A 21,065-nucleotide genomic window follows, 5' to 3' on the forward strand; every position below is an offset into this window, starting at 1 on the left:
CCGGAGTTAGTTCTCGCTGAGGGCTGCGACTGGAAGGTCTCTGGCACTAATAAGTCTTTAAATATGTATCCAAATTGGCTGGTTGTGCTCCACTTGCCGCTGGTTTGTTCGGGAGTTGGTTCGCAAATATTTGCACAGCCGCTGACAAAGTAGGTCGTGTGGATGTGCTGCAACGAATTTCGCCCAGTGAGTGGGTGGGTGGTGGTTAGCGGGTCAATCTATTGAGCAAACTATTTGCTTACAGGCACCACAACACCGGCATCCTGAGCATCAATCGGGCGGAGGGACAGAGCGTCGAGGAAGCCGCGCTCCTGCAGCATCTGCAACAAATCACGGGCAGCGAAGCGTTGGCGCCATTGTTGCACGAGTTACTGGGCCAAACTGTGCCAAATTGGCGGCAGCCACAGCAGCAGCATCACTACCAGCAACAGCAACCAAAACAGCAGCTACAACGAGCCACAAATCAACCGCAACAAGAACAGGGGCAACACTTTTTTGTTTATGAAAACGCCGCGGGTCAACCACCTCAAATATTGGCCGGGTTCAATGGCGTCAATGTGCAACCTGAACAACCAGGCCAGCAACTGCGCCTCCAGCCAAAGCCAATTCAGACGGCACAACAATATGGAGGAGTCGGGCCAAAAGTCGTTAAGGCGCCGCCAGCCGCAGCTGCAGCCGTTTGGGCGCCACGAGTCGAGAGCCACCCGCCGTAAGTAAACACTGAAAACTACCAACTTATATAATCCATTATTTGCATTAAACAATGCATTTTAATTAGCCCATCCCCATCTGCGGCAACTGCAGCGCCAGCAAGTTGCCAACTCAGCAGCAATCCATCGGAAATTGCCGCTGCTGCCACGCCTCCTGCGCTGTGTCCGCCCACTCCTCCTTCGGGTGGCCAGGAGACGATCCCCTTGCTCAGTGCCACGGCGCTCAAGGCGACAGCTGGTTAAGTTTTTAATTAAATCGCTGGCATAATTAATAAAGATGCGCATAGAGAGTCGGGCAAGTGTTGCATACTTTTGGGGCGGCCGATCGCATGGGTGTATTGGTGGCCGTGCATATGTGTGTGTGCACTCAATTTTCCTCCATATGACAGCGGCAGCTGTGTCAGTAACTGCGAAAAATGTGAACCCCCTTTTTTAATAATAACTTTATAAAATTCGAGGATATTGGAAATCCCTAAATAAACATGCACCACGGAAGTCCTAATAATGTTGAACTAACTTTTCCATACCATTTCTATCTAATCCAAACCCGATTTGGTTGTCACCCTCTGCAGCCCAGAAACATCCCGAACAATGCGTATGTGACTTAGCTGTCATAGTGGCTGCAACGGCCTACCAGATCCTTCGCCCACCAGGACTCGTTTCGAGCTGTCACCGAACTCAGCATAAAAGTAAAACATGCAACTAAAAACAATTTCTAAAAATATATGTGCACGTACACACGAACACGAACATAAAACATGCAACACGAAAAAACCGCACAAAACACTTCACGTTGAGTGCGACTCGCAAATTGTTGTGCGTCTGTGTGAGTGCACTGCACCACCGACACCACCGACACCACCAGCACCACCGCAGAAAAGAAGCAAAATAATAAATAAAAATCCGCAAACTGTATGTGTGGCGGAGCGTTGAGTCTGCGGCGGAGTGTTTTTCGCAAGTGTTTGAGCGGGAAAATGAAAGTGCTGAAGTGTCGCCCATTGTTTGTCCTGTCAACGGAGCAGGCAGCTGCTGCATTTGCATTGGCCGCAAGGAGTTGATGACCGGAATAGTTGGGGGGTGGGCCAGAAGCAGGTCTGTAATCGAGAGGATCTTTGGTATCCAAGCAACCAGAGTGGTCTCTTCAGGGGTATAACTAAGCCTGTAAAATAGCTAAATAGACAAGTATTATCAGTAAAAGTTTCACTTTCCAGCAATCTTTTCGGTAGAAGTCGAAAATTATTCTCAGCATATCTAGTTTAAAAATGTGTATTTGGTAATTACAAAGTAAGTGTTCCAAATCTTAAGTTCGCAGTACGTCCTGGCACTCAAAACTGAAATTGGATTGGATGTGGTTGTGGCTGTGACTCCGACTCTCTGACGTCTTGCAGATGTGAGTATAATGACATGAGGATGACTCCTTTGTTGTCATCGGCACTTCGGTACACATTTTATAGGGCTCCATTCGAAGGCTCTAATTTCGTGCGCGCATAATCAGGGAGCGTGGCTAATTAAATTCTAAACATTCGCCGGCATGAGCGCACTAAAAAATGTTTTATATGACTAGAGTCTCGAACCCCGTTTCCTGTGAAATCTCACCCCATCCCATCCTATAGCATCCCATTCCAACCCAGCCTTCATTCCAATCTCGAGCTGGTGCTTTGTAATTGCAGATCCCGGACTACGTACACGCCCCTATGCAAATGGCACAAAGCTGATGCTGCTGTTGTTGCTGCTGTTACACTGGAAGAAACTTCAAAAACAAGAAAATACCCAGTTGGAATGCCCGCGTTCAGTGGGTTTCAGTACTCCAGTTCCTGTTTCTTTAGCGAGAACAGTAGATACTTTGTTTCGGGGTGGTTGCAACTTTGTCGCACTTCATTTTTTCCAGTGCCGATGGTGCTGCTCCTGCTCCGTGCAGTTCTCTTTGTGCCCATCTGCAACCTCATCTCATCTCGCGCTGACGGCTTTTGAACTGCCTTCGCTTGTTGTCGTCGTCGTTGTCGTTGTCGTACTCTAAATTAACCGTTTCGTTACGTCAGCGCTGTCTTTTGTGCGTTGACAGAAGCGATTGTTGTTGCTGCTGCCGCCGAGCGAGTCCTGTAGTCCTGTAGTCCTGTAGCGGAGTCCTGTTTAGTTGCAAGTTTGTATGAGGCAGCCGTGCGTGCCCGGTCGCCTGGCAATTGGAGCAATCAGACAGCTGAACTCCACCAGCTCTCCAGCTTTTCGGCCCATTTGCAGCTCCAGACAACCTATCCCCAATCCCAGTGCCATACCCAAGCCCAATGCCAGTGCCCCAGCACTCAGCGCAGCTCGGAGACAGTTGGCTTTGTCTTGTCAGCTGGGTCCTGGCACTGTCCTGATTGGCATTCACAATTAGCGAGTGGGTAAATAGAGAGATGCTGCCAGAATGTTCCAAGTTCTGGTGCTAAAAACAAACAAAAGCTACTTTTGGGCATCGCGACTGCACGAGCATCTCTGAGTCAGCCCTCTTGCCATCACTGAAAGGCTGTAGCTAAGAGCATTAACTTTCATCTCAAGGTGCTAATAGTCCTCCTCGTGATTGTTGCATACATGCCTCATTGAAGATATCCATCAATTACATGTTGCAGATATACCATTGATCATCTTAATCCTAATATGCTTTTGATAGATGTACGAGTCAGCGCAAATCCACACTCTGCAATACTCAAGCACAACCCCAAACCTTAGGACCCACTTTCCAAAATGGTCAACTGAACTGCCTGAAAGTATGCAGCACTATAGTTCACTCACACATGGAGCACCACCGAAGAGAGGGTGTGTGTGTGTTTGTGTATGTGCTGCAATGGAATAATGTACTCTTAATTTGCTATGCGTGTGTGATTAATGATCCATGCATAACGATAACTTTGACTCATTACACCTGCTGATTTATAGCTGTCAACGGGTGGTCCACAATGTCACCCAACTTCGCCCCACCTCCATAAGCACCCCCCTGATTCCCCACTCAAAAACACACACGCACACACGCACACACTCACAGGCACACATACAGGCGCGTGAAAATAAATTTTGAATTTTGATTCGGCCACTTTCGCTTAATCATTTCGCAATTAGCCGGCATTGTTAGGGTATTTGCATTGATTTATTGACGCTGTCGCCAAGATTGCGCTGCTTTCAATTTTCCCTATTGGCATTTTTAATTTTCCCATTTTCCATGTCAGTTAATTTTCCACTTCAGCTCGCCAGCATGGAAAATGCACAATTAATTATGCTTAATGCTTGTTTTTGCCTCCATTGACTTTTTCGCTTTTCCCGCTTTCTTTCTCTGCTTTATTCACTTGTGTTTTCCCACTTTTCTGGCCTTTGCAAAGTGTGAAGACTCAGCGGTATCGATGGAAATTGAAGTAATTAATGGGCGTGGCACTTGTACTGCCTGCACTAATGACCCATATTATGAGGTTATAACTGCAGTCCACTTCTCTGCCAGTCCGAGTGTCTCGCTTTTCGCGATTCCCGGTGCATTTGTGATGACATTTCGAATGTGTTAAGTAATTGCAAAGGCTTCGATGAGTCGCCGAAAACAAACACTGCGGAACGTGCAACACTCGTGTGCGAGGGCTGATGAACTGCAGTTAAATGAAGTCTATTTGGGTTGATGGATGGTCGGCCTGGTCTGAACACTCGCTGAAGGGAAGGGGTTCCTAATTAGGGTATTGGGTAGGCAAACGAGCCTCCATCCGCCTAGCCAGGCCCAAAGAAGCGGGTTGGCTGGAGTTTGGCAAGATCGGACTGAAAGATTGCCTTCATGTCGTGTTGTAATTACAAGGGGGCGTGGAAAGTTGGTTTTGAAAAATATTTGAATGATTTCATCGCCATTAGTTTTATGAATCTTGCTTCCAGTATATGCTTGCTTGTAGAGTTACGTATTATTTATATTGCTTTCCCTCAGATTGATTTGAAATGCTCCCTGTTGAAGTGAGCATCCGCCAAGGAGCTGCGTTTTTGGGCCTGTACGTGCTGCTCCTGGCCGCTCTGGTGCGTCCCCAGATGAACTTCAGCATATTCGTGGACTCGTTCTTCCTGCAGGTCAAGCACTCGGCGGTAATGGTGCTGAGCTACCGGTTTGATTCCTACATGGCCGTGGCCGCGGCACCACTCAGTGCCGTTACAGTGTTTGCCCTTTCCAAGTGGAACGAGCGCTGTGAGAATCCCTCCTCCAAGAAGCTGATGATCACGGGCGTGGCATGCTTGTATGTCGTGGTGCTGGTGGCCAATGTCCTGGCCAATGGAATAGTGGTACAGCAGGCGCTGATCCGCTTCGACCAGTGTCCTTATCGGGCGTGGTATATGTACGGCCAGATGGCCATGTCCTTCATCAAATCTTCGATCGCAGATGTCCAAGAACTTTTCAGCGGTCGACCCCATCGTCGGCCACGACTTATATATCGTTTGCATTAGGTATAGCTGAAAAATGACCGAAACTGTCTTCCGTTTCTAAGTATATACAGATATATGAAAGTTAACTCCTAATACAAATTTCTTCAAGGTGCCTGCAATTATTGCGAGCGGTGATTATTTATCGGCCACTGTGACTTCAGCTGCAAATTAACAGGAAAACAATGAACCCAAAGTTCAAGTCTGTCTGAGGTTTCCAGCTGACCAAATGCTGGTGATTGGATTGTGGGTGGTGCAGAACGGGATGTTTATGGATGGCGGGTTGCTGGGGTGGTGGGCGGTTGGGTAGATGGTAAATGATGTGCACAGTTTGTTGCGGTCGAGTTGCATATTAGATTTAATGCGATTTGCATTCGCCGCTGCCTGCATCGATAATGATGCGCTGCCCCAGGCGACACTTGGCTGTTTGGATTGGTTGGGTTTGGTCGGGTTGGGTTTGGTTCGGTTGGCCAGTTGGGACTGGGATTGAGTTAGGAGTCTGGGGCAGGCAACGTTTGTCTAGGAAACCGCAGAGGCGGCGTAGAATCCTTAGGTTTTTGGGGGCGGTGGAAGGAGGGCAACAACAGGGCGTGTCTGGCGAGTAAGTAATTTTGTGGTTGTATTCCGGGGCACGTTGCTTTGAGGCTTCCAACTCGATCGGCGTTGTGGCGTGTGCTTTTGGCAAATAGTTAAGCGCAAACAGAGGCCGCCCCTCAAAAGGCCCACGGCTGGAATCCGGGCTCGGATAACATAAATTTTATTCTGGGCTCGAGCAAAAGTATACTATTCGATTCAGACTCTGACGCAAATTCCCAACAAAATGTTTTGCATATAATTTTAAACAAAAAAAAATTTCAATGTTTTCTTTGCCGCTTGAAAACATGTCTTTGATCTCCAAAACATGGGCACAAAATGGCAAAACAAAAAATAACAAGATAGAATGCTATAGTCGAGTTCCCCGACTATCAGATACCCGTTACTCGGCTAGTGGAAGTGCAAACGAGAAATTTTAAAATTATAAAAAAAAAATAATAATATTAAAAAAAACTAATTTGTATGACATTCTAGATTTGGACAACTATGTTTATTGCTATCGAACAAACACTGATTATTTTTTACCAAAAAATCACAAAATAAACATTTAAAAAATCGGATATTTTCAATCGGGCTTTTCTTCATAACTTGGCCAAAAAAGATGGCACATCTAAAATGAAGGCTGTTTTGTACAGCCAATAAACATAGCTTACTACCCCTATCACTATTTTTATGATTTTCGAAAAAACGAATTTGACCACATTTTCGCATTTTTTATAAGGGGTACCATCATCAAAATTTGCGAAAAATGGCAAAAAATTATAATTTTTATTTTTGAATACAGGTCGACAGGGAATTTTGTTACAAATTCAAAGGGGTATGACATTCTAGATTTGGACAACTATGTTTATTGCTATCGAACAAAGACGGATTATTTTTTACCAAAAATATCACAAAATAAACATTTAAAAAATCGGATATTTTCAATCGGGCTTTTCTTCATAACTTGGCCAAAAAAGATGGCACAGCTAAAATGAAGGCTGTTTTGTACAGCCAATAAACATAGCTTACTACCCCTATTACTATTTTTATGATTTTCGAAAAAACGAATTTGACCAAATTTTTGCATTTTTTATAAGGGGTACCATCATCAAAATTTGCGAAAAATGGCAAAAAATTATAATTTTTATTTTTGAATACAGGTCGATAGGGAATTTTGTTACGAATTCAACGGGGTATGACATTCTAGATTTGGACAACTATGTTTATTGCTATCGAACAAATACGGATTATTTTTTACCAAAAATATCACAAAATAAACATTTAAAAAATCGGATATTTTCAATCGGGCTTTTCTTAATAACTTGGCCAAAAAAGATGGCACATCTATAATGAAGGCTGTTTTGTACAGCCAATAAACATAGCTTACTACCCCTATCACTATTTTTATGATTTTCGAAAAAACGAATTTGACCACATTTTCGCATTTTTTATAAGGGGTACCATCATCAAAATTTGCGAAAAATGGCAAAAAATTATAATGTTTATTTTTGAATACAGGTCGATAGGGAATTTTGTTACGAATTCAACGGGGTATGACATTCTAGATTTGGACAACTATGTTTATTGCTATCGAACAAATACGGATTATTTTTTACCAAAAATATCACAAAATAAACATTTAAAAAATCGGATATTTTCAATCGGGCTTTTCTTTATAACTTGGCCAAAAAAGATGGCACAGCTAAAATGAAGGCTGTTTTGTACAGCCAATAAACATAGCTCACTACCCCTATCACTATTTTTATGATTTTCGAAAAAACGAATTTGACCAAATTTTTGCATTTTTTATAAGGGGTACCATCATCAAAATTTGCGAAAAATGGCAAAAAATTATAATTTTTATTTTTGAATACAGGTCGATAGGGAATTTTGTTACGAATTCAACGGGGTATGACATTCTAGATTTGGACAACTATGTTTATTGCTATCGAACAAATACGGATTATTTTTTACCAAAAATATCACAAAATAAACATTTAAAAAATCGGATATTTTCAATCGGGCTTTTCTTCATAACTTGGCCAAAAAAGATGGCACATCTAAAATGAAGGCTGTCTTGTACAGCCAATAAACATAGCTTACTACCCCTATCACTATTTTTATGATTTTCGAAAAAACGAATTTGACCACATTTTCGCATTTTTTATAAGGGGTACCATCATCAAAATTTGCGAAAAATGGCAAAAAATTATAATGTTTATTTTTGAATACAGGTCGATAGGGAATTTTGTTACGAATTCAACGGGGTATGACATTCTAGATTTGGACAACTATGTTTATTGCTATCGAACAAATACGGATTATTTTTTACCAAAAATATCACAAAATAAACATTTAAAAAATCGGATATTTTCAATCGGGCTTTTTTTCATAACTTGGCCAAAAAAGATGGCACATCTAAAATGAAGGCTGTTTTGTACAGCCAATAAACATAGCTTACTACCCCTATCACTATTTTTATGATTTTCGAAAAAACGAATTTGACCAAATTTTTGCATTTTTTATAAGGGGTACCATCATCAAAATTTGCGAAAAATGGCAAAAAATTATAATTTTTATTTTTGAATACAGGTCGATAGGGAATTTTGTTACGAATTCAACGGGGTATGACATTCTAGATTTGGACAACTATGTTTATTGCTATCGAACAAATACGGATTATTTTTTACCAAAAATATCACAAAATAAACATTTAAAAAATCGGATATTTTCAATCGGGCTTTTCTTCATAACTTGGCCAAAAAAGATGGCACAGCTAAAATGAAGGCTGTTTTGTACAGCCAATAAACATAGCTTACTACCCCTATCACTATTTTTATGATTTTCGAAAAAACGAATTTGACCAAATTTTTGCATTTTTTATAAGGGGTACCATCATCAAAATTTGCGAAAAATGGCAAAAAATTATAATGTTTATTTTTGAATACAGGTCGATAGGGAATTTTGTTACGAATTCAACGGGGTATGACATTCTAGATTTGGACAACTATGTTTATTGCTATCGAACAAATACGGATTATTTTTTACCAAAAATATCACAAAATAAACATTTAAAAAATCGGATATTTTCAATCGGGCTTTTCTTCATAACTTGGCCAAAAAAGATGGCACATCTAAAATGAAGGCTGTTTTGTACAGCCAATAAACATAGCTTACTACCCCTATCACTATTTTTATGATTTTCGAAAAAACGAATTTGACCAAATTTTTGCATTTTTTATAAGGGGTACCATCATCAAAATTTGCGAAAAATGGCAAAAAATTATAATTTTTATTTTTGAATACAGGTCGATAGGGAATTTTGTTACGAATTCAACGGGGTATGACATTCTAGATTTGGACAACTATGTTTATTGCTATCGAACAAATACGGATTATTTTTTACCAAAAATATCACAAAATAAACATTTAAAAAATCGGATATTTTCAATCGGGCTTTTCTTCATAACTTGGCCAAAAAAGATGGCACAGCTAAAATGAAGGCTGTTTTGTACAGCCAATAAACATAGCTTACTACCCCTATCACTATTTTTATGATTTTCGAAAAAACGAATTTGACCAAATTTTTGCATTTTTTATAAGGGGTACCATCATCAAAATTTGCGAAAAATGGCAAAAAATTATAATTTTTATTTTTGAATACAGGTCGATAGGGAATTTTGTTACGAATTCAACGGGGTATGACATTCTAGATTTGGACAACTATGTTTATTGCTATCGAACAAATACGGATTATTTTTTACCAAAAATATCACAAAATAAACATTTAAAAAATCGGATATTTTCAATCGGGCTTTTCTTCATAACTTGGCCAAAAAAGATGGCACATCTAAAATGAAGGCTGTTTTGTACAGCCAATAAACATAGCTTACTACCCCTATCACTATTTTTATGATTTTCGAAAAAACGAATTTGACCAAATTTTTGCATTTTTTATAAAGGGTACCATCATCAAAATCTGCGAAAAATGGCAAAAAATTATAATTTTTATTTTTGAATACAGGTCGATAGGGAATTTTGTTACGAATTCAACGGGGTATGACATTCTAGATTTGGACAACTATGTTTATTGCTATCGAACAAATACGGATTATTTTTTACCAAAAATATCACAAAATAAACATTTAAAAAATCGGATATTTTCAATCGGGCTTTTCTTCATAACTTGGCCAAAAAAGATGGCACAGCTAAAATGAAGGCTGTTTTGTACAGCCAATAAACATAGCTCACTACCCCTATCACTATTTTTATGATTTTCGAAAAAACGAATTTGACCAAATTTTTGCATTTTTTATAAGGGGTACCATCATCAAAATTTGCGAAAAATGGCAAAAAATTATAATTTTTATTTTTGAATACAGGTCGATAGGGAATTTTGTTACGAATTCAACGGGGTATGACATTCTAGATTTGGACAACTATGTTTATTGCTATCGAACAAATACGGATTATTTTTTACCAAAAATATCACAAAATAAACATTTAAAAAATCGGATATTTTCAATCGGGCTTTTCTTCATAACTTGGCCAAAAAAGATGGCACAGCTAAAATGAAGGCTGTTTTGTACAGCCAATAAACATAGCTTACTACCCCTATCACTATTTTTATGATTTTCGAAAAAACGAATTTGACCAAATTTTTGCATTTTTTTATAAGGGGTACCATCATCAAAATCTGCGAAAAATGGCAAAAAATTATAATTTTTATTTTTGAATACAGGTCGATAGGGAATTTTGTTACGAATTCAACGGGGTATGACATTCTAGATTTGGACAACTATGTTTATTGCTATCGAACAAATACTGATTATTTTTTACCAAAAATATCACAAAATAAACATTTAAAAAATCGGATATTTTCAATCGGGCTTTTCTTCATAACTTGGCCAAAAAAGATGGCACATCTAAAATGAAGGCTGTTTTGTACAGCCAATAAACATAGCTTACTACCCCTATCACTATTTTTATGATTTTCGAAAAAACGAATTTGACCAAATTTTTGCATTTTTTATAAGGGGTACCATCATCAAAATTTGCGAAAAATGGCAAAAAATTATAATTTTTATTTTTGAATACAGGTCGATAGGGAATTTTGTTACGAATTCAACGGGGTATGACATTCTAGATTTGGACAACTATGTTTATTGCTATCGAACAAATACGGATTATTTTTTACCAAAAATATCACAAAATAAACATTTAAAAAATCGGATATTTTCAATCGGGCTTTTCTTCATAACTTGGCCAAAAAAGATGGCACAGCTAAAATGAAGGCTGTTTTGTACAGCCAATAAACATAGCTTACTACCCCTATCACTATTTTTATGATTTTCGAAAAAACGAATTTGACCAAATTTTTGCATTTTTTATAAGGGGTACCATCATCAAAATTTGCGAAAAATGGCAAAAAATTATAATTTTTATTTTTGAATACAGGTCGATAGGGAATTTTGTTACGAATTCAACGGGGTATGACATTCTAGATTTGGACAACTATGTTTATTGCTATCGAACAAATACGGATTATTTTTTACCAAAAATATCACAAAATAAACATTTAAAAAATCGGATATTTTCAATCGGGCTTTTCTTCATAACTTGGCCAAAAAAGATGGCACATCTAAAATGAAGGCTGTTTTGTACAGCCAATAAACATAGCTTACTACCCCTATCACTATTTTTATGATTTTCGAAAAAACGAATTTGACCACATTTTCGCATTTTTTATAAGGGGTACCATCATCAAAATTTGCGAAAAATGGCAAAAAATTATAATGTTTATTTTTGAATACAGGTCGATAGGGAATTTTGTTACGAATTCAACGGGGTATGACATTCTAGATTTGGACAACTATGTTTATTGCTATCGAACAAATACGGATTATTTTTTACCAAAAATATCATAAAATAAACATTTAAAAAATCGGATATTTTCAATCGGGCTTTTCTTCATAACTTGGCCAAAAAAGATGGCACAGCTAAAATGAAGGCTGTTTTGTACAGCCAATAAACATAGCTTACTACCCCTATCACTATTTTTATGATTTTCGAAAAAACGAATTTGACCAAATTTTTGCATTTTTTATAAGGGGTACCATCATCAAAATCTGCGAAAAATGGCAAAAAATTATAATTTTTATTTTTGAATACAGGTCGATAGGGAATTTTGTTACGAATTCAACGGGGTATGACATTCTAGATTTGGACAACTATGTTTATTGCTATCGAACAAATACGGATTATTTTTTACCAAAAATATCACAAAATAAACATTTAAAAAATCGGATATTTTCAATCGGGCTTTTCTTCATAACTTGGCCAAAAAAGATGGCACAGCTAAAATGAAGGCTGTTTTGTACAGCCAATAAACATAGCTCACTACCCCTATCACTATTTTTATGATTTTCGAAAAAACGAATTTGACCAAATTTTTGCATTTTTTATAAGGGGTACCATCATCAAAATTTGCGAAAAATGACAAAAAAAATATAATTTTTATTTTTGAATACAGGTCGATAGGGAATTTTGTTACGAATTCAACGGGGTATGACATTCTAGATTTGGACAACTATGTTTATTGCTATCGAACAAATACGGATTATTTTTTACCAAAAATATCACAAAATAAACATTTAAAAAATCGGATATTTTCAATCGGGCTTTTCTTCATAACTTGGCCAAAAAAGATGGCACAGCTAAAATGAAGGCTGTTTTGTACAGCCAATAAACATAGCTTACTACCCCTATCACTATTTTTATGATTTTCGAAAAAACGAATTTGACCACATTTTCGCATTTTTTATAAGGGGTACCATCATCGAAATTTGCGAAAAATGGCAAAAAATTATAATTTTTATTTTTGAATACAGGTCGATAGGGAATTTTGTTACGAATTCAACGGGGTATGACATTCTAGATTTGGACAACTATGTTTATTGCTATCGAACAAATACGGATTATTTTTTACCAAAAATATCACAAAATAAACATTTAAAAAATCGGATATTTTCAATCGGGCTTTTCTTCATAACTTGGCCAAAAAAGATGGCACATCTAAAATGAAGGCTGTTTTGTACAGCCAATAAACATAGCTTACTACCCCTATCACTATTTTTATGATTTTCGAAAAAACGAATTTGACCACATTTTCGCATTTTTTATAAGGGGTACCATCATCAAAATTTGCGAAAAATGGCAAAAAATTATAATGTTTATTTTTGAATACAGGTCGATAGGGAATTTTGTTACGAATTCAACGGGGTATGACATTCTAGATGTGGACAACTATGTTTATTGCTATCGAACAAATACGGATTATTTTTTACCAAAAATATCATAAAATAAACATTTAAAAAATCGGATATTTTCAATCGGGCTTTTCTTCATAACTTGGCCAAAAAAGATGGCACAGCTAAAATGAAGGCTGTTTTGTACAGCCAATAAACATAGCTTACTACCCCTATCACTATTTTTATGATTTTCGAAAAAACGAATTTGACCAAATTTTTGCATTTTTTATAAGGGGTACCATCATCAAAATCTGCGAAAAATGGCAAAAAATTATAATTTTTATTTTTGAATACAGGTCGATAGGGAATTTTGTTACGAATTCAACGGGGTATGACATTCTAGATTTGGACAACTATGTTTATTGCTATCGAACAAATACGGATTATTTTTTACCAAAAATATCACAAAATAAACATTTAAAAAATCGGATATTTTCAATCGGGCTTTTCTTCATAACTTGGCCAAAAAAGATGGCACAGCTAAAATGAAGGCTGTTTTGTACAGCCAATAAACATAGCTCACTACCCCTATCACTATTTTTATGATTTTCGAAAAAACGAATTTGACCAAATTTTTGCATTTTTTATAAGGGGTACCATCATCAAAATTTGCGAAAAATGACAAAAAAAATATAATTTTTATTTTTGAATACAGGTCGATAGGGAATTTTGTTACGAATTCAACGGGGTATGACATTCTAGATTTGGACAACTATGTTTATTGCTATCGAACAAATACGGATTATTTTTTACCAAAAATATCACAAAATAAACATTTAAAAAATCGGATATTTTCAATCGGGCTTTTCTTCATAACTTGGCCAAAAAAGATGGCACAGCTAAAATGAAGGCTGTTTTGTACAGCCAATAAACATAGCTTACTACCCCTATCACTATTTTTATGATTTTCGAAAAAACGAATTTGACCACATTTTCGCATTTTTTATAAGGGGTACCATCATCGAAATTTGCGAAAAATGGCAAAAAATTATAATTTTTATTTTTGAATACAGGTCGATAGGGAATTTTGTTACGAATTCAACGGGGTATGACATTCTAGATTTGGACAACTATGTTTATTGCTATCGAACAAATACGGATTATTTTTTACCAAAAATATCACAAAATAAACATTTAAAAAATCGGATATTTTCAATCGGGCTTTTCTTCATAACTTGGCCAAAAAAGATGGCACATCTAAAATGAAGGCTGTTTTGTACAGCCAATAAACATAGCTTACTACCCCTATCACTATTTTTATGATTTTCGAAAAAAACGAATTTGACCACATTTTCGCATTTTTTATAAGGGGTACCATCATCAAAATTTGCGAAAAATGGCAAAAAATTATAATGTTTATTTTTGAATACAGGTCGATAGGGAATTTTGTTACGAATTCAACGGGGTATGACATTCTAGATTTGGACAACTATGTTTATTGCTATCGAACAAATACGGATTATTTTTTACCAAAAATATCACAAAATAAACATTTAAAAAATCGGATATTTTCAATCGGGCTTTTCTTCATAACTTGGCCAAAAAAGATGGCACAGCTAAAATGAAGGCTGTTTTGTACAGCCAATAAACATAGCTTACTACCCCTATCACTATTTTTATGATTTTCGAAAAAACGAATTTGACCAAATTTTTGCATTTTTTATAAGGGGTACCATCATCAAAATTTGCGAAAAATGGCAAAAAATTATAATTTTTATTTTTGAATACAGGTCGATAGGGAATTTTGTTACGAATTCAACGGGGTATGACATTCTAGATTTGGACAACTATGTTTATTGCTATCGAACAAATACGGATTATTTTTTACCAAAAATATCACAAAATAAACATTTAAAAAATCGGATATTTTCAATCGGGCTTTTCTTCATAACTTGGCCAAAAAAGATGGCACATCTAAAATGAAGGCTGTTTTGTACAGCCAATAAACATAGCTTACTACCCCTATCACTATTTTTATGATTTTCGAAAAAACGAATTTGACCACATTTTCGCATTTTTTATAAGGGGTACCATCATCAAAATTTGCGAAAAATGGCAAAAAATTATAATTTTTATTTTTGAATACAGGTCGATAGGGAATTTTGTTACGAATTCAACGGGGTATGACATTCTAGATTTGGACAACTATGTTTATTGCTATCGAACAAATACGGATTATTTTTTACCAAAAATACCACAAAATAAACATTTAAAAAATCGGATATTTTCAATCGGGCTTTTCTTCATAACTTGGCCAAAAAAGATGGCACATCTAAAATGAAGGCTGTTTTGTACAGCCAATAAACATAGCTTACTACCCCTATCACTATTTTTATGATTTTCGAAAAAACGAATTTGACCACATTTTCGCATTTTTTATAAGGGGTACCATCATCGAAATTTGCGAAAAATGGCAAAAAATTATAATTTTTATTTTTGAATACAGGTCGATAGGGAATTTTGTTACGAATTCAACGGGGTATGACATTCTAGATTTGGACAACTATGTTTATTGCTATCGAACAAACACTGATTATTTTTTAACAAAAAATCACAAAATAAACATTTAAAAAATAGGATATTTTCAATCGAACTTTTTTCATAACTTGGCCGAAAAAGATGGCACACCTAAAATGAAGGCTGTTTTGTACAGCCAATAAACATAGCTTACTACCCCTATCACTATTTTTATGATTTTCAAAAAAACGAATTTGACCAAATTTTTGCATTTTTTATAAGGGAAAATTTATATTTTTTTTTGCGAAAAATGGCAAAAAATTATAATTTTTATTTTTGAATACAGGTCGATAGGGAATTTTGTTACAAATTCAACGGGGTATGACATTCTAGATTTGGACAACTATGTTGCTATCGAACAAATACTGATTATTTTTTACCAAAAAAATTACAACAAATTTAAGAAAAATGAATTTTCAAATTTTAGTGCAGATTTTTAGAGAATTGCTTTACAAACATGTAGAGGTATGCCTGTCACATACTTTTCAACGAATCTAGTATACCCTTTTTCTCTACGAGTAACGGGTATAAAAATACAGAATTAAAAACGGGCCAATCTACAACAGCAAAAATAAAATGTTAAAAACAAAAACAAACGAAAAACGTTGTGATTATGCATATGCAAAACAAAAATCGCAAGCAAATTAAACGAATCGAAATGTAAGTGCTTAAAACAAAGCTAAATGAGCTCTGACTTTGCCGAGGGCATCAAATATATCCTCCAAAAAAAATGCGAGAAATGCGGTTTTCCCCGAGACACTAAAACTTATTTATGCCTTCGTTTTGATCGAGGGGGTGGCCTGCTGTCTCTTTCTGGCCCGACGGTTCCCTCTCTTTCTAGAGTCACGAACGTGTGCGCTTGACATTCCCACCAAAAATAAAAATATCGGAACCCGCTAATTTATTATTGAACTGCGGGAAAAAACACCGATGTTGTCTGCCAACAACTGTAAACATACTGTGGTTAAACCCCGTCGACCATCCCATCTAAGCCTAAAATATGTAGAACGATTTGTCTCTGATTTCGTCATTTTTGGTGAAGTTCGCTTTATATCGGATCTTTATTTATTCCCAGAAGTCGCTTAACATTATTCATTTATGGATATAAAATGTACAAGAATAGAAATGAAAATTTCACCTACGCTTACTCACATTATTTAAAAATAGTCTAGGTAAACAGGAACTACTAAAACTGAGTCATGTGTAATTTAAAACATTTTATTGGGTTTTAAATTGTATCGATACTTAGATTGATTTATTAGATATATTAAATATATAATAAATACTCTCTCATGCGCGAAACATTAGCATTAATTAGGCGTCTTTCATTTATTTGTCATATTACAACAGAATTTGTCAAGTAATAAAGCTAAGTGAATCCCAAAAGTTGATTCAACTCATCATATCTCGTCTGGAAATGTAAAATCTAAATTTGAAATGTAAATACTGGGTATCAAGTGAACGAGCTTATCGCTTGAAAGCTCAAGCATGGACTAGATTTTCCTGACTCTTATCTTAATTGATCGTAAAAAGCCAATTAAAAGAGCTTCAAAGTGTGTTCTAATTTCTTTTTGTTTTATGTGCAGACTGAGGAGAGCTACCAGTTTGCATTAAGATACGATCTCGAAACCGAGGTTCAGCTTTCAAAAGGCAGTGCCTGGGATTTTCCCGATGGGATGTGACGAGATGTTATTGAACCGACGCAGGATTATCAGTACTTGACGTGACAGCTGGGTGACAAAATTTGAAATGTCAGATCAATGCGAGGCAATAAAAAGCAGTGATTGATGTGCCAATTTGTAATCTGTTAATTAACATATCCCCGCCCCGCATTAATTACCTCTGAACACACAAGCGCCCAAGTTCAGTGGTACAAAGCGAGTGCAATTAATATTTTTATTACGTATACTTTGGATTAATTGCCGTGCACATTCCATGAATCATCCATCCCATCAAATGTGTGTCAACGCGTGCGCCTCATAGTCGAGAGCATCCCGGCCAGATTTGCATTTCTTTTGTGTTAAGTTCCTGACGCCACAAACCCGATCTCCGGCTTCCCTCTGGTGTTCCTGACCTGTGCTCCTCGCCTCAACGTGTGTCACTCACTCCGCGAACCTCGGAATCTCAATCTCAATCTCAACATCGCCATCAGCATCAGATTCAGATTCAGATTCAGATTCATCTCGGCTCAATTGGAAATCAAAGTTTGGAAACCGGATTTGCATGCCAATAAAGCCGAGGCTGGCCAACAAAACAAAACAAAACAAATCAAACGAAATGAAATTCTTTCGGCTTTCGCCTGGCTTTTGCTTTAAATACAAAATCGCTCGGCTCAGAACATTAGACTGGTTTAAGAGCTCGAATTAAGCGTACTGGCGGGGAATAAAGTCAGACGTCAGCCAAAATCACATAAAGAACATAAAGAACAGCAAGTGTGAACAACCAACAGAGTGCTAAAATTAAAATTTACTCAATTATATAAACTCTTTTCTTGCGCCAAAACTCGTTCAATTCCAATGGCTTTCAAGTACAATACACAAGTGGTAAGCATCTTCATTGAACTGCCGAATCTTTATATTCAAATTAGGGTAAACAAAAATGTTATATCTTTTATTCCATTTGCAAATTAGTATCAAAAGGAATAAGAAATAATTGCTTTAGGTTGTCTCCCCAAAAATAATATACTACCAATAAATCGGCATTCAGTTTTTGTGGGTCCAATAGAAAAAATGTTTTTCCATTATATTTCAATTATAAAACGGCAATGAAAGCTATCTAATAAATACAACAAAATGAACATTTGAGGGCCCTAATATGGTTTTAATGTTCCTTTAATGTTCCTGTAATTCAGATCGTGATGAGCTGCACTTTGGCTGTGCTCTCCGGCATCTCGGAAGCCCTTCCTCGATACAGTCGGACCAAGGACCTGGGAACCTCCGCCAGCTCCCCCAGCTTCGCCTATGCACCCAGGCCACAGGAACCGATGACCCTCACTGGGAACTACAACCTCATCATGCCCGACTACTACGATCACCATCCCGCGGAGTCCATGCAGCTGCAGAACTTTGCCGACTTCTACGATGCCCAAGTGAGTCCCGACTCCGATCTCGGAATGGAGGAGTCGCAGTTCTTGAGTCACACTCCAGTGAGGGCACCTCAGCCCCTGACGCCCGAGGAGAAACGTGCCCGCCAGCAGATACCCCACGTGGACATCAACCGGGAGAAGAAGGCCCTGCTCAAGCTGAAGAAGGGCAGCACCCAGCCCAGGGGAGCCGATTACCAGGAGTGGGACCAGTTCGACTACGATCTGTACAGCTTGAATCCTGGAGATAACAAGAAGTATAACTACGATGCCTAGATGGACTCAGTGCCCATCTCAATCGACTGTATATGTGTATGTTTATGTTGTTGTTTTCCGTTGGTTTAAGCTCACAAATAAATTATTTATTTATTGTTAACTGCAATCGAATTTTCGTCATTTTGATCGGAATGCTGTTCAAGCCACTTTTTGCTGATGCCACCTAATTTTATATAATTGGCCAAAATCCATTAACATTCACTTTATCACCGAAAGCAGACCAAATTAGGCGAGTAAAAACAGGGATGAGATTCTGGATGTTTTTAGCAAAGTAACTGGATTCATTTGAATTGAATTGCATGGATGCATATCAAAACTGTATATACATAAAAACATAAAGCAGAAAATTAAATTTGAAAGCGTGGAGTTACCTAGATATCGACTGATTAAATTAACGTATAGGAGACAAAATTGCCAAGGCCATGAGGCAGTTACGAAATTAATTACCTTGGTTGACCGAAAATGTTTTGTTTTTATGTGTGTATTTAGCAATCAGTAATACCATTAGGGGAATGTGCTATGTAGCATAAGCACTTCACTTAAACATAAGCAGCCTTTTATTTAACTAAGTACACAAGTATTTAACAACTAAGTACACCACACTTCATTGCCGATCCAAGAGAATCCGCTTGAGTTCCTCGATCCGATCCGGCGAGGGCTCAAAGAACGAGCTGTCCACCTGGACTTCCTGGTGCTTGTAAGTGCGACGCGGCTGGGGGCGATTGGCATGGTAGGTGGTCCGGGCAGCGTTTCCGCAAGCTTGGAAGGGATGCACTGGGTAGACAGGTGGCTTCGAGCGCTGCTTCCCGGGGGGCGCTATCAGCTGGATTTCCTGCAGTTGCTCAGCCGATGGCTGGTCATAAAGGTAACCCTCATCGGCACATGCCCAAGCCGAGCTCAGTGCCACTGCGATCATCATCACCTATCAGGGTTAAGCGCTTGACGTAATCGTTTGGAAAACGAGTTATGTGATATGCCAATTCTCGGTCTTTGATTTTACCACAAAAATTAGCAGCGAAGTCGTCTTCATGGTTCTCCGTATCCGATTCTTAGTATGTCTCGTCGCTTTGGACTCACAAAACTGACTGGCTCTAGGAAGCTGGTTTTTAGAACACAATATGCAATTATGCTAGCGCTTTTGACATAATTAAATCGGCAAGGAAGAGGCAGAGAAACGAAATTATATTAACTGATAAATAACATAGAATTGATAAGTAATTTGAGAAATTTTAAATCGCTGATTTGATTATGATATAGTGATATATATGCAGATAGTGGCCCGTTCGATGTTTTTGCTGAGCCATTTGCTGTTAAAACTGTATTCGCCCGGTGGAAGTGGAAGGATATTGGTGAAGTGCTCACTCAGAAATCGGGAGGGAAGCTTATCTACGATAAGGTCGTGCTAAAAAATATGGTTGTATAACATTTAGCAATAATCATTTTGACAATGCACATTAACCCACATCATAGGGACATTTATGGTTGGTATTTGTGTAATTTGTGGTAATTTCCTCGAAAAGCCTGAGCATTGGGTTCGCCAAGTCCTTCTTGTATGCCATGAACTTGCAAATATCGATGCTGGCGGCTATGGTTATGGGCATGTAGGAGCGAAATCTCCGCAAAATTTGAAGTTTTGCCTAAATGAATTTACACGCTTAGTGAACAGCATTCTGTTAGCATTTTATGGTACATACCGATGCGTTTGTAATGGGTATTTCGTGCATATTGGCCTTGAGTGATATGTACTTATAGGTCCGATTGACGGATTTTATGAAACAGTACTCGAAGTCTAAAAATGCAGTGTCCTTTGCATGACATTTAATATTTGTAAACTCCAACTTAGCGGCGTTCTGGGGGTAAAAACAAAGAACTCTGCAACTTTGGAGTGTAAGATCATTGATTTTGTCGTATCCTTACTGCCATTATATTTCCAAAAAATATAACTAGCAAAAACGATTTTGCTGCCTTGAAGTACATTTGTATTCTTCAACAAGTCAACGCTGACTAATGTCACCCAGTTTTCATAAAATAAATGTGTTTCGGAAATGAAAAATTTAATAATTACGAAAAAGTGTTTTTATTGATCTGGAACCAATTAGTTATTATCATATGCATCAAATAGTACGCGTCATTAAACCCGCCCCAAATACATGTAGTATCCCTTAAGTTAAGTCACCC

The 21,065-nt window shown here is 37.5% G+C and overlaps 5 protein-coding genes across 6 annotated transcripts; 3 read left to right on the top strand and 2 right to left on the bottom strand.

Moving 5' to 3' along the window:
- LOC6555261 (E3 ubiquitin-protein ligase TRIM33) lies at positions 1–953 on the top strand. Its single transcript, XM_001982266.2, has 3 exons — positions 1–149; positions 245–709; positions 779–953. The coding sequence occupies exons 1-3, from the start codon at positions 64–66 to the stop codon at positions 951–953; spliced, it is 726 nt and encodes a 241-aa protein (XP_001982302.1). The 5' UTR covers positions 1–63.
- Positions 954–1,924: 971 nt separating this feature from the next.
- LOC6555262 lies at positions 1,925–17,784 on the top strand. 2 transcript variants are annotated; one of them, XM_026981327.1, is made up of 3 exons: positions 1,925–2,100; positions 4,642–5,150; positions 17,125–17,784. In XM_026981327.1, exon 2 carries the CDS (start codon positions 4,653–4,655, stop codon positions 5,148–5,150), a length of 498 nt encoding a protein of 165 aa, XP_026837128.1. In that variant the 5' UTR covers positions 1,925–2,100; positions 4,642–4,652; the 3' UTR covers positions 17,125–17,784. The 2 variants fall into 2 exon arrangements, with proteins under 2 accessions (XP_026837128.1, XP_001982303.1); XM_001982267.3 differs by lacking the exon at positions 17,125–17,784 and having other exon boundaries at positions 4,642–5,248.
- Positions 17,785–17,810: 26 nt separating this feature from the next.
- Positions 17,811–18,991, top strand: LOC6555263. The gene is made up of 2 exons (XM_001982268.3): positions 17,811–18,072; positions 18,381–18,991. Exons 1-2 carry the CDS (start codon positions 18,046–18,048, stop codon positions 18,885–18,887), a joined length of 534 nt encoding a protein of 177 aa, XP_001982304.1. The 5' UTR covers positions 17,811–18,045; the 3' UTR covers positions 18,888–18,991.
- Positions 18,992–19,491: 500 nt separating this feature from the next.
- On the bottom strand, positions 19,492–19,809 carry LOC6555264. The gene has a single exon (XM_026975692.1). It carries the CDS (start codon positions 19,804–19,806, stop codon positions 19,492–19,494), a length of 315 nt encoding a protein of 104 aa, XP_026831493.1. The 5' UTR covers positions 19,807–19,809.
- Positions 19,810–20,133: 324 nt separating this feature from the next.
- On the bottom strand, positions 20,134–20,864 carry LOC26526690. Its single transcript, XM_015153915.1, has 4 exons — positions 20,805–20,864; positions 20,582–20,737; positions 20,351–20,524; positions 20,134–20,289 (listed from the first exon to the last, which is right to left on the bottom strand). Exons 1-4 carry the CDS (start codon positions 20,862–20,864, stop codon positions 20,134–20,136), a joined length of 546 nt encoding a protein of 181 aa, XP_015009401.1.
- Positions 20,865–21,065: the final 201 nt, after the last annotated feature.

This window comes from Drosophila erecta, unplaced genomic scaffold, assembly GCF_003286155.1.
Source record: "Drosophila erecta strain 14021-0224.00,06,07 unplaced genomic scaffold, DereRS2 tig00000000-arrow-pilon, whole genome shotgun sequence".
NCBI classification, from domain to species: Eukaryota; Metazoa; Arthropoda; class Insecta; order Diptera; family Drosophilidae; genus Drosophila; species Drosophila erecta.